The 14,204-nt window shown below is 35.7% G+C and overlaps 1 protein-coding gene across 1 annotated transcript; it reads left to right on the forward strand.

Annotated features, from left to right (window-relative positions):
• Window positions 1-887: 887 nt before the first annotated feature.
• MS3_00004866 (uncharacterized protein) lies at window positions 888-13,624 on the forward strand. The gene is made up of 8 exons (XM_012943652.3): window positions 888-1,639; window positions 1,675-3,022; window positions 3,069-3,148; window positions 4,774-4,833; window positions 4,930-5,032; window positions 6,885-7,836; window positions 9,388-9,816; window positions 12,076-13,624. Exons 2-8 carry the CDS (start codon window positions 2,854-2,856, stop codon window positions 12,263-12,265), a joined length of 1,983 nt encoding a protein of 660 aa, XP_012799106.2. The 5' UTR covers window positions 888-1,639; window positions 1,675-2,853; the 3' UTR covers window positions 12,266-13,624.
• Window positions 13,625-14,204: the final 580 nt, after the last annotated feature.

A 14,204-nucleotide genomic window follows, 5' to 3' on the forward strand; every position in this document is an offset into this window, starting at 1 on the left:
TGGACTCACTTAGCTGTAGGCGCTCGGTCATGCATCCGCCCCAGATCACGAGCGGGAACGCCGTGCTCAACACCCCCACTGCAATCACTAGCCAAATTAGATCAGACCATCCACGATATATTGGTAGCCAATCAAATATATTTCCGAACCTCCTCGCTTCTGTCTTTTGATTTCACTTGGTGGGTACGATTCATATTAGAAGGCGTTACTGGTTAAAGCGTTGTCAAACTCCGAATACCTGTGGCATCTTCAGTTGTTTCCATTATAATAATCGTTTTCTCTTCATAAAAGTAGGTCATTACACATGAATCACAAATTATTTTCTATTACCGTTTTCAAATACTGTCCGCTTGTTAGCATGTCACTCCTTTTTATCTCCTTATCATATTTTATGCTTACAATCCAGATTATTTGTAATGATTGCACTGTTAAATTATTTGTAGATTAACAATATATGTTGTCTTTGTAAATGATCGCAGTTTATTCGAGTTGGACGGGAACAGTATGGTTTCTAAGCTTACGTGAATCTCACAACTTCAGCTGAATATCTTAAGTAGATTTTTTTTATTATCCAGGTACTATAGTACTTTTATTACCATATACAACGTAAGTTAGCATAAGTTTGGGTAGCAGATGATGACCAGTTGTGCATGGGCCAACCAAAGCAGAAGAAGAATTAGCTGGTTTATACGAGCACTTCTCAATGATATTTCATATCAAACTGCATAAATACTTCGAATATACCTAATTTTAATGATTCAAGCAATAGAAAATAATTGACAGTAACGCATTTAAAATCAATACAAAACCGAAAATAAGAGTTCGTTTGGTAAGATTTTGGACTAATTACAGTGTTAGATCGTCGCAAACACATTGGATAGTTTGGACAAGGTTGAGGTTCAGCGGGACGTTTGATGTTTCGCGAAACGGTCGTAGTCTGGTAATATACTCAACGTATTTATGGGTTTCCGCGGGTGAGATTCAATGCCAGTATTTCGTGCAATTCTTCTGCGAAATGTCTGCTTTTTTTAGCGCCTCGCTTTTACTTCCGTTAATGACATTTACAAATTGATAAATAGCTTCCTTGATATCCTGTTCACAAATCACTTGGTATAGCCTTGCCCCGTTTCAGTATGCTAGTTTTCCAGTTATAAGTAGATGACATTGCTAGAAAACCAGTTCGTGGTCCAGCATTTATTCATGTTACCGACCAGAATACAGTGCGATGGTACCTTCATGTGTTGTGTGCAAGTCATATTCTCGTAAACTAAACTCATGTTTATGAATCGAAGTTAAGGTCAACTATCCTTGTTAGTTAGTTTTGTAGATTTATTCATGAAACATTCACATTCACGTGAATTTGGAATGTCTAGTAAAACGCATATTTATATACATCGACTAGAAGAGGAAATGTCGCACTATTTCCACACGGCAGGCTAAAGAGCAGACTTTATGCGCGTTTCTCCCTTATTTTCGTACTGATTGTGCCCTGTATTTCACCTATGTTTTTCTTTATCTCCCTTCTATTGTTTAGGTGTTCTGGTCGCTGTTATGATCAAGTCAATCATCGAATATACTGATTGCATACTTAGTTCGCATCTAGTTTTGCAATTTATTTGCTGCAAGATGTATAGATAAGGCGAGTGCTCTTTCGAATCTCAACTTAAATCTTAGGCTATCAATAGGTCTGAAGTACAGTTGACTCCACGTTTCGTTACTTTTGAATGCACGGAATAAATTTGCTTGTGTGACAGATTTGAGTAATAATTCTGTAATTCATCCCTGTTAATTGTTTAGGGCATAGCGATAAGTCTTCTGTCGTTTTATAGAACTCAGTTAATCTACGCTTGTATTATACTTTCAAACATCTTCCAGAATGGTTTAGAGTGATTTTATATGCCATATTCTACCTATCAGCGGATATTAAACACATGTAAAAATATTCTCCATTAACGATCTTAAATGACTTATCAGTCAATCAGTAGTGTTCAGTTATGTAGCGATATATTATCAAACGTAGCAAATTTCAACGAATTAAGTTTCCACATGATTAATGAATGTTTACATATTGGGTTGTTAGTTATCGTAAGTTGAAAGTGGTTAAGGTTAAGCAATAGGAGAACTAGATAATGTCACTAATTACTATTCAGTTGTCAATTACTTTAGAATTGATTGATAATTCTGTCACAAGGTGTCTACTTTCTTTGTTTCGAGTTTGATATCCTTAGACTTGAAGTGCTGTTTGGTGTAATGTAAGTATATTTCGATACAAATACTTCCATTCCTACTTTTCCTGCTGAACAAATCACTGCTCACTTTGCAATACTGTTGGGAATGTACGATCCCCAAATGCAATTTATAAAGAAGGCAATTAATATCATTTGAAGGCAAATTTAAGGTGAAGAGTCAACCTTCAACATGCTGTTATCATATTACTTTGTGGAATTTAAGTCCTTTTTCACAGTGACTCGTGTTTAATAACAGTAATTAAGTTCATTAAATGTAATCGTCGCAACCTATTGAGTGAAACGTATTCCTAATCCTACCACGGTCATAATCAACTAACCTTCCATTTTGAAACCAAACTTTTCACTCTATTTTGATGGGTTTGGCGAGAAAGGAGTGGAAGTAATCTCGTTTACTGTACCAAATCCACAGTTGCGAAATATTAGTTTATCGCACAAATTTAGTAAAAACTTTTCACTCCTTTTGATTTTTCACTCTGCAAGTGTATTACTGAAGATTACTGTAGTTTCACTGACACACGTTTCCATTTATGTCATGTTCTTGTGGTCAATCACGTGAATAATGTTTCTTTTTTATAGTGGGAGGTTACTAGTAAATTTGATTTGAATGAAAAGGAAGCATACAGAAAAATCTGCTTACGTGTCAGCACCAGAAATGCCAGCAAGTGTACAAGAAGATCTTAGTGATGTGAGCGATGATTTTGAAGACACATACAATACAGAAGTAGCTAATATTCAGACTCAGTTAGATCAATTGGATAACAAAACTCATCCAGGTAATTCAAATATTCTATTTGTATATAACTGGGATATAATCGATAGAATTTGTGAAAATTCGTGAAGAAATCGAAACTTGGTATTCGGAACAAAAACAACGTATTCAAATTTTACATGAACACAAAGTAAGCATAAAAGATTTTATTTTGCTGTTTCAACATCATCATTTATAAGTTATGGCATACATTATAGATAAAAAAATTTGCTTCAAGCTAACAAACTTGATTGTCATTTTTCGTTGTGTATCGATAGACAGGTTAGCAGGTTTGGTTGGAATCAGCCAAATTAATTATACCAACAACTAAATAACCATCCAATGTGTGGGAAGTGTTATTCATTATTAGAGGAACAGTCTACATCTATGTTTAAGCAAAAGTTGTTTATATGGTTATTTGGAAGTTATTGGTCGGTGGCTTAGTGGTTAAGTTGCTAGACTATTTGTGATGAAGTTATGGATTCACATTCCACTTTATATGCTTTAGTCTGAACATCCAGATTGTATCCCTTGCGGTTACACAGGTTAAGACTTTAGAGTTTGCGCTAATCACAGTTTGTTTCTGATCAGCTCTTGATGATCATCTCTAATGAGATAGCTGTTGTTTCCAGTGAAATTCGTGGGTTAATTTCGGCTAATCACTAAGTGATATTAGTTTTTGGTGAGAGTTTAGAGTCATACCATGTTTGTTTACACAACTGATGCTTATAACTCCGAAATAAGCTTGTAATACAGAATGGTAGATAGTTTGTGATTAGAACTTATCACCAGAATGTGCACATGTTATGATCTCCCGTGTTAAGACCCATCTACTCTTGTTGCTTAGTATTCTCCGGACACTACTTAACTCGACAAGCCTTGAAATGAAAACGCGGTTGAGAAGTAACGTAATTATGTTCCAAATATACAAGGTTGAATGAAAGTAGGGCTCACAACAAGAAAAAATTTAGTATATTTATAATTTTACACAAAAAGATAAAGTCTCTTCCAGGTATCCACCGGCTCTAATTAGCTAAGAAGTGGCCAGTCAGCGTGCCCCAACGTATTCCTGCACGAAACATGCATTAATCCAACCTGTATCCCGCTAGCAACACCATTGGAAGTCTAGTCTAATATACAAAATTTTTAACTATAAAGAATTAAATGGGAACTTTTTTAAAGACCGGCTCAGGGAGTGGCTCTCCAAGGAAATCACATTCAGTTTAAACAACCGAGCAGTATCCAAGTCTACTCACAAACCCAATGATATATGTTCTGCATATATATTTTGGTGCTCATTCGCACCAAAATGTGTTCAAATAAACAAAGTTAACTTACTCAATTCAGCCAGAATGATGCATTGATTTCATTACTGAGAGTGTGGTTTACAATAAGCTAATTCCACGTAGGAGAGAAATTGTTCAATAAATTATTAGTTAAGCATAAGTAACATAGTTATTATATGCTAATCCCACACAAATTAACAGGCAGAGTTAGAGTCCAGTGGATTTTGATTCAATGATCTAAAAGTATTATACCTAAAGGCTCTTGGTTCAATTCTGCATGTATCGAAAATGTGTATTTTTTGACCAATTTGAAAAACATGATGAAGCAAGCCATATAGTAACTTTTATTTTTTCAATTGATGAAGATTATGTAATATCATATCACTGCATTTAGCGGAAAAAATTAAGATCAGATAGTTTTCTTGTTGTTGATCATATCACATTTCTTTCACCTTATTTTACCTCCTTTAAATAATTACTCTATTAACAGTTAGATACTATTTATCGTGAGTATACAAAAGAAGCTGAAGCATGTGATCGGGATTGTGAGGTAGGTCATCTCTTTTTAAACTGAATGGATCCTTTTATATATGTCTTCTTCCTTTCACCTCCTTATTTCCCTCTCTCTCTCCATAAACAATATCAGCATGAGAAACGACGAATTCAAGCTTATTTAGTATCATTATGTGAAGAACTGAAACGACGTTTGGAACATGATAAGAGAAGCATTGAATTGACTCCAAGTGGAGGTTAGTTGGTCGTATTCAGACAGCTTTTTTTCCTTTAATTTTTCGCCGTATTATATAATTCGTTAATAATGTCTGTTTTTATTCTGCTATGGATCTTGATCGGATACTATATTGTATTATAGTAATGATAATAATGATAATAATAATAGTTGAGAGGAAGATTTAAACGTAATCGCTTGATTATTCCTATGTGTTAGTAATATGTGTTTTATTTGCATCACCTGAAATCGTGAAGCAACAGAGTTAAGAATGCTGAAGTTAAGTATAGTGTTATGAACAAAAATAATAAACTGGTTGATGAGGTTTTGGATCTTCATCCAATAAGGTGGTTTAGACATACATTATTTATGCTCAAAGTGGTATGTTGGATGCTTACTTGTAAAGCTTGCAACCTGGTTCTGAGAGCTATCTTTATTTCGTTGAGCTTTATCAGTATCAGTATCTCCAAGGAAGGCTGTATTAAACCTTTGTAATGCTGTTTGTCCAGTCCTTATTTAGCTTCGGTTTCATCTTGCGAACCACCAGGTGGTGATATGAAGCTGTCAGCTCCTCTCTTTGCTCTCACGTTTTCCATTGACTTTCTGAATTCCTTAGTGATGCAAACATAATCAATTTGGTTCTCTTTAGTGTGATCCGGTGAAAACCATATAGCTCTGTGTATACGTTTGTGGGGGGAATATAGTGCAATTTATAACTATCTTGTTGAATGCACATAAATTTGCAAATCTCTCAATTTTCATTCCTTCCTATCAGTCCGTGTCGTCTCATGATATCTTCATACCCGGTGTTGTCCATTCCGACTTTTGCGTTTAGATTTTTCATCAGGACTGTCAGATCGTCTCTTGAGCACTTCTCTACGATCGACTCCAGCCTCCCATAAAACTGATCTCTATTGTCTTCATTGCGATCATTGGTAAGTGCATAGCACTGGATAACACTCATTGTGAGTTCCATGTTGGATAGAGTAGGAGTAATTTCTAAGACGACCAGAGGAGTCAGACCAAAACATGGTATCAGTCCATGAAAACATTGACTGTAGGTGTAGACGACCTGGTTGCCATTCTGGTAATAACTACTACCAGTGGTTGAAGATGTTGAGTAACATGGATCCGAATTGGTTATATTGGCTTAAACGTATTCACTATTTATCTTTCTCTAGATCTTCAGTTCAATTACTTTTTCATACATACTTTTTATTCTGCCCTACTGAATCATATTCACTGTCGTTGCTACTAGTTTTCAGTTTCTAAAAGTCATACTCCTCAACCACTGAACCACTGCTCCAATACCGTAGGTGTATCTTGTGGATATATTTCCAACATCTTATTTGTTAATTGGGAATCCGATGTGTGTACTTCAAAGTGTAATTGTAATCATTTACGTAGCATAGTTTGCAAACTCATTTCTAAGGAACATTTTTCATGTGTGAGTGATACTGATGAACTACCTAAACCAAGTTATATTGAGTGAGGTTCAAACCTACGGCTTATCAGTTTAAACCAAGTTCACTGGTCATTATTCCACCATTCCACATACTTCCATGCTAATTCAGCCAGCTTTCAATCTGTGCTAGATGCTAAAACGTAAGCAATTCTTATTGGCCCAGTGTTCTAGAAATACCCCTGTCAAGCAGTGGGTGAAGAAAACGGGCACTTCATTCGGTTTCAAATTCATTAGTTTGAAATCAATAAGTCTTTATGCTAAGATGTGCGTCTGCTTCAAATGTCTTTTTCATTAGCCAAAATAACAGTAATGTGTATAGCTAACTTTTGATTTTTTCGTGTCTCAGTGTTGTGAATTATCATCCATTCAACTTCTGATGGAAGTGTGTTATTCAATTAACAATTTTTAGATATTCTTGAATTTAAACCTGCGATAACTCGGAAGTTGAGAAGACGAGCTATAGGTGGGGTTGGTAGTGGTGTTAGCGTCGGCTCGGGGGGCGGAAATGATGTTTCCGCTTCAAATCCAGCTAATTTCATGTATTGGGGTGACTTACTTCTTTGTGGTTCACATTGGCCAGTGAATTCGAACTTGAGTACAAGATTACAGAAACCCAATTCAAATGATTCATACAGTTCTAGTGCTGTTGCAAATAGCAATGATGAAAATACCGATCCAATCCAATCGTCATCAAATTTAGAGAATGAACCTAAAGAGAATGCTTTAAGTGATGTAACGGGAATTTCATGTAGTAATACAATGTCATCAGTATTCCAGTCGACCGCATTATCGTCATCATTATCAGTAACGTCGGCATCAACCACAACAGCGACGATGCCTACTACAACTTCCATAACTAGCACCACGTTCAATTCAACTTCTAAGTCAAATATATTTGGTACATTAGGTTTAAATCTCTTTGATGGAAGTTTGTTATCACATTTATTAGCTTCCATGAATAACAACACATCATTGACAAATTTCTATACGAATCCTTCATACTGTATATCAAACACACCAGAAAACATAAATAATGTCGGTGACTTTTTAACTAATGGAGGTGTAGCAGTGAATTCACCGTGTAATTCTACTGCAGTAGCTGTGGCAGCTGTTGCAGCTGGTCTTATTATGCCATCAAATGGTACTGGAACCATTGGTTTATCAAATAACATCAGACTCTCTCCAGCTACTGCACTTGGTTGTGGTCTAGTACCACTTCTAAATAATACTAATAACAATCATATTCATTCTTCATCAACGTCTATTCGTAAAAGACGTCATCAGAATACTGCACCTAGTGCACAATTAAATCTTTTATTACCGGAACATGAGATTTATGCAGATTTGACAATTATTCATAGGTAAGATACTATGATAAAATTTCACAGATATATATGGTATATAGTAATATAACCCATTTTGATTATTGCAAATTTAGAGAAAAGTATTTTTGATGTGTTAGGTCTAAGTTTTGCATGGCTTGACAACTCTTTTCGTCATTGAATATTTATATAGAGGTCTTATGGTTGAATGGTATTTGCTCACAAGACCGGATTATCAATGTAAATTTTCGAATCATTTGAAATGTAAGGCATGACCATTCACTAAAAAATATAGATTACTTATGTGATAAAGCTAGATGCTCATGTATAAGCTATTCGTATAAAGTTAATATGATATATTGTTATAGACGATTGAAGGGAATTAGTTTCTAGGTCACTGACTCTGTACAGTCAATTAAGACCTGATTTTTAGACATGTTGTTAATTGTGTTTTAATTATTACATGTTACTTCATAAAAGTGACAAGGTAAATATATGAACCTCCTAAATGGTACTATTCAAGTTTCTCTGTAATTAAATTCTCAATACATTATAAACATTATGTGACATAATTAATGAATTAATCAATTCATGCTATAATTGAAATCTCCAAATGTTATGATAAATACATTAGTTATTTACCGTGATAACCTTTTACAAGTTTCTGACATTTCAATCCACTATGATGTAGTTGTAATCAGTATTCAATTTAAGGAGAAATCGTGGAGACAAACATAAGTTATTTCATTTACTTATCAGTGTACATACTTTTTGATTAACTTTAAACTGTACTAATGTGGTTACTTTATCCTTCAACTGCCCTAATGTGATTGAGACCAGAAGTAGTCCGCTCTTTTACTCAAAACACTGTCATACCGTGTCGTGTCTATAGCCTCTGTCAGGAATGTCTTACTCATTACCTTCACGCAGCGCTGTTGTTTAAAAGGGTGAGGCTACAAAAAGCGGATGTTTGACGCCCGAAACAGATTAGTGAATATGGATAATTCACCTATTGGAGCTGAGAAACTGCTTTCAGATCAGCAGTATACGTGGGTTTTAGGATCATGAGGGCACTCACGATGTATAAACCTACTTTACGTCAATGACCACTATGAAACATCATGTCCTTAATTTAGACATTGCCTTTTTTCTCGGTGGTCATCTCTTTAGGAAAACCACTTGCTTAGATTTCGGTATCTGGGCAATATCCTAACCCTCGCACATATTATATTGTTTGACACAGTCTACTTTTGGTTCCAAGTTAGATCAGATTTCGTTTAGATTAAACAAAGAACAAAACAGCTTGAAGATGCTTGTCATTTGGAGAGACATAGCTTTTTGTTAATCCAACAAGTAGGTTTTCATGAAGATTTGGAGATTTCACATTGATTTTGGCAGTAACAGTCCACTCACTAGTACTAAAAAACTCATCTACTAAGTTGTTTTCGGTGTTTACCAAAATAAGTTTAGCTTGGGGTAATTCCACATCAAGAAAGTATAATACAGTCATAATATAATTCTGTCTTTTTCTCTGTTTACTTTTTTTTAATCATCTTCATCTTTATTTTCCCCTAAATCATTCTACAACAGAGCTTGTTCGAAAGTTTCAAATATTCTCAATGGAACATCAATGAGTAGCGGTAGTCGTAAGCATTCTTCACATACTACAAGCAACAATTCCAATTATACTCCTAATAATACTTCGAATACATCTCAATTATGCTGTAATAGTCCGTTAAGTCCTTCCTTAGGTAAATGTTATGAAGATAATTGTGGCTCAAGTAGACTGACAAAAGATTCCAATACAACAACTATGAATACACCGTTATTTTCATCTCATTCAATTGGTTCGCCTAATTCATTCAATAGTGCAAGTGTTGGTGACTTGTCAGTAACACGTACAGGTGCACGTACAACTGGTACCGGTCACATTGGAACTAATTCATCCATGAATAACCAGTCAAATACATCGTTTTCTGTATGGATAGACGATGGACGACTTTACTGCGGGCATAAATGGTATGATATTTCGGTTCAGCGTTTTTCTTTGAAAGAGTTAAACTGAGATCATAAAATTGTTCTTTCCTGAAGTAAATACTGTTACTGTCAAGGGAATTGTTGGTTTAGAGGTTTTTGTAGCTGTAATATGTGTTGATCTCTTATTTAAGACATGTAATTTATGATGAATCATTCTACTTGGGTTTGCCGGAGAAAAGTTTCATAATTTTACTTGACGAATAGTTTTAGACAGACAACCATTACAAAATAACGATCACTAGATAGTTGTTTCATATACGACTTCTGATCACTGAGTAACCAAGAAATCGTTACAAATCTAACTCGGAACTTTTATGCCGTATGCTGAGTCATTTGATATTTTCGATTGTGGAGTCAAATAAGAACGCTGCGTTACACCACCATAAATACTAATAATAACCACAAACTACTGTCATGATTTGATAATTATCTATTTTCAGAATGAGTTTTGTGGAGATTTCAGTAAATTTCACAGGTTGTAATCATGAGTCAGTTGAAGCTAGACCACCATTGAAAACCTGGAAGCACTGGACGGCCGTTTCGTCCTAGTATGGGACTTCGTTGGATGCCGGCTCAGTGGTCTAATGGTTAAGTGCTCGCGCGCAAAGCCAGTAGGTCCTGGGTTCGAATCCCGCGGGGGCGGGTTCGTGGATGCGCACTGCTGAGGAGTCCCATACTAGGACGAAACGGCCGTCCAGTGCTTCCAGGTTTTCAATGGTGGTCTAGCTTCAACTGACTCATGCTTACAACCTGTGAAATTATCTATTTGTTACAAGGCACAAATGAACAGTATATACGCTAGTTAGTTAATTCACATGACGAATACACAACCCTTTGATATCAATCATCCACATATGAATAAAAGAAAAAAAATGGTGGGAGCTTTTGTGGAAGCCTTTGTATTTTTAAGAAGAGATACATAAATGCAATACAAAGATTGTCTTTGTGATGTAACGACAATGACCTTGAAGGCATGTAACAAACTAGACAAGGAAGTAAACAATCGATTAATATAAAATAACAAAGATCTATAGGACAATATCAATTGAAATTTTCTTTTCAAAGGTCTATCTACACGTTAGAAGTTCAATTTATTCATAAAAGGAAAAGAAACAGGATACTTTGAAGTCTCCTTAATGACCAAGTTTGAGAATTATCCTTGGTGTCTTAATGAAAGCGGTGACCATTGAAGTTTATTTGTATCGGAAATGTGACAGGTATCTTAAATGCTAGTAGATAATAGTTGTTATGTTAGATGATTTAGTTGAAGTTGATAGCACGAACCCTTTGATGACAGGTTAATGGTGTAAAAGTGATTTGCTCACTATCAGGCCCTCTAAATCATATGCTTGTTTACTCAGAAGACTGTTCAAGGAGATTGTTGTGAATATCCTTACTAGAACGAAGCATCTGTTTGGTGACGTTTAGTGTTCAGTTGTTTTTCTTTCTAAAATCAGTCAGTTCATAATGTAGGATATCTTTAAAGTGAATACATCTTCACAAGCTTCGATGATTTAGGCGATCTGAAAATATGAGCGAAAAACCCAAGAAACTGCTGTTTAAGCTCTTTTCACACTAGGTGTTTTGTTGGATTCATTATGTACTTTACAAATCCTTCTACCTGTAATGGAATTCCGCACGGCAAGGTTGAGATGTACTGTTTCTGTAACCCTCCCTTCTCTCAACAAATAGGGTAATTAGGAATATCTTATTTTTCATGAGAAACATTTTACTGCAATGATAACCGTGTATTGTCTTCATCAAACTGTTTTCATCTTTAGATGTTGTTACTTACCAATTTTCGTCTTATTACTCTCCAACCAACTGGTGTAGTATTGTACAACTTTAAGAAAACAAATGTTTCAAACAAGAGTCCCACAACAGGACGAAACGGCTGTCCAGTGCTTCCAGGTTTTCAATGGTGGTCTAACATCAATCGGTTCATGATCTCAATCAAAAACTTAACAATCTCCACAACCCCTAAACTGACGAGTATAAACTTAATTGCTTCGAATCACCAAGTGAACCGTACTATCAAGTCGAATTAATCATTTATGATGAATTCATTATTTTCGTTATGTTAGTGTGAAATATGACAACTCGAATTCATGTATGTATATACACACCATGTCTTATTTTGTTTATTTTGCTTAAGACTAAATGATCAATTCATTGGCTAGTATCATTGCTTTTAGCTTCGTAATATATGTACTAATATTCGCTTTCTATTTGAACATCAAGCTATCAGATTGGTGCTTCAGTTATCTTAGAAGGTCGTGATGGTTCAAGCCATCGATGTACTGGTACAATAGCATCTATTGGTGTTCAAGACATAGCTATACGAAGATGTTCAGATCATGGAATATGTCGTGTAACTGTACAACAATTAAAACAAGGACGATATGCAATATGGCCAAATAAATCTGAATAGAATAACTTCACCTTCTCACAAATCATTCTGGGTTTTATTGTAATCAGAAAAAGATTAACTATCGAGAGAACCAATCCTATTGTAAAGTGTAGATTGTTATTAATACTGCACTTTTACAAGTTCCCTATGTGAATATATATACTTGTACATGTACATTTCTATGATCGTCCTTATCATTTGTCAATTCCATCTTTATTCATTATTCCATGTCAACACCCTGTCAATCCTGTCATAATATCATTTCAGAATATAATCTAATCTCTTCTTTTTCGTTACATTTCAATTTTGTACTACTTACTGAATATGTAACTCAATGATAAAGTCAAGTTTGATCTCTACTTTGCTCCGAAATGCCGTGGTACGGCCGAGAGTGGGGAGAGTCGTCTCTCCCTTTCGAAATGCTCTCACATGGCCACGTGCATACAACCACTGTCAGGGAAGTCCTACTCACTGCCTTCTCGCAGCATTACTATTGTTTACGGAATTGAGAAGATGAAAATCGAATGTCTGGTGTTTTAACCGTGTTGGTGGGTATGGACCAGTCGTTGGTGACCGGCTACCATGTGACTGCATCTCATGACGTTGTTCCACTACCTTGTGGACCAGACCTTTAGGTCGAAGACTCTGGGTGTGGCCCCCTTAGACAACCACCTGCTTCGGTTTGAGCACCCGGGCAGTATCCCAGCCCACACACAAATCAAGTGATTGTGTTGCGCATATGTATTTGGTGCCTCCTTGTACCAATGTTTATGTGTTTTAGTCTGGACAAGCAGACGGTCGAAACCAATAGATTTCCACACATTTAAAGTATGCCTTCAAGCTAATGTTCTATTGGGATATAGCTTATGATTGTTTTATTTCCTGAGTGATCAGAAATGTTTCATAATAAATGTAGGATCTACTCACTCTAGTCTGTTCGATGAGTAACAGAACAAAAACGGCAAGCTAAAAACAAAAGGAGTCGTCAGTCTAACAGTAGCAAATATCGCGTATGATAATATGGATTAAAAAGTTACAGAGACTTTCAGATGTTTGTCAAAACTATAATTTATTAACACAAGGAAGAGTCTTACTTACACCTGTTACTCCTCGTGGAGGAGCATAGGCCTCCCACCCGCATTCTTTATCCAACTCTGTCCTGGGCAGTCCTTTCCAGTTGTTTCCAGAAGCTATCCACACTTTTGATGTCTGCTTCCGATTCCGAAGCAATGTGTTCTTTGACTTTCCTCTTTTCCGTTTCCCTTCAGGAATCCAAGTTAGCGCTTGTCTCGCGATGCAGTTTGATGATTTCCGTGATGTATTTCCTATTAACATCCATCGTATTTTCCTAATGGAAGCTGGTTTGTCCTCTCCCGTAGTAGGCTGTTGTTGATGGTATCCGACCAACGGACATTGAGTATCTTGTGTAGACAATTGTTTATAAATACTTGTACCTTTTTGATGATGGTTGTCGTAGCTCTCCAAGTTCCAGCTCCGTACAATAGAACTGTCTTGACGTTGGTATTGAAGATTCTCACTTTGATATTGGTTGACAGTTGTTTCGAGTTCTATATTTTATTCAGTTGTAGGAATGAGACCCTTGCTTTGCCAATCAGCTAAAATCTGAGACGATCCCAACAGCCATTACTATGCGAATTTGTACCTGGTTGACTAGATAGTATTTAGATAATTAAAATAACCCGTCGAGTAATTGTATAAAAATCTTATTTGTCAAGTGGACAATTATATTTCATAATTCTGGCCTGTAAATGATTTTCATCCTCCTATTCTTCTTTAATTGCCTGATTATTATTCAATCTCATCTGATATTTGAAATCTTGTATCACTTTATGTGATGTAATCTTTTCTGTCTTGTCGAAAACAGTTTTCGGTTGAGAAAATCCAAAATCGAATGAAAGTATTTGGATATTTCAATAGTTGAGATCATGAGTCAATTGAA

Source organism: Schistosoma haematobium, chromosome 3 (genome assembly GCF_000699445.3).
Source record: "Schistosoma haematobium chromosome 3, whole genome shotgun sequence".
Classification (NCBI taxonomy): domain Eukaryota; kingdom Metazoa; phylum Platyhelminthes; class Trematoda; order Strigeidida; family Schistosomatidae; genus Schistosoma; species Schistosoma haematobium.

Excerpts from the sequence above, each read along its gene's own strand:
- MS3_00004866 (XM_012943652.3), top strand. The coding sequence starts at position 2,854 with ATGAAAAGGAAGCATACAGAAAAATCTGCTTACGTGTCAGCACCAGAA. Across the intron at positions 5,033-6,884 it reads TGAATTGACTCCAAGTGGAG|ATATTCTTGAATTTAAACCT; the intron begins GTTAGTTGGTCG and ends AACAATTTTTAG. Across the intron at positions 7,837-9,387 it reads GATTTGACAATTATTCATAG|AGCTTGTTCGAAAGTTTCAA; the intron begins GTAAGATACTAT and ends ATTCTACAACAG.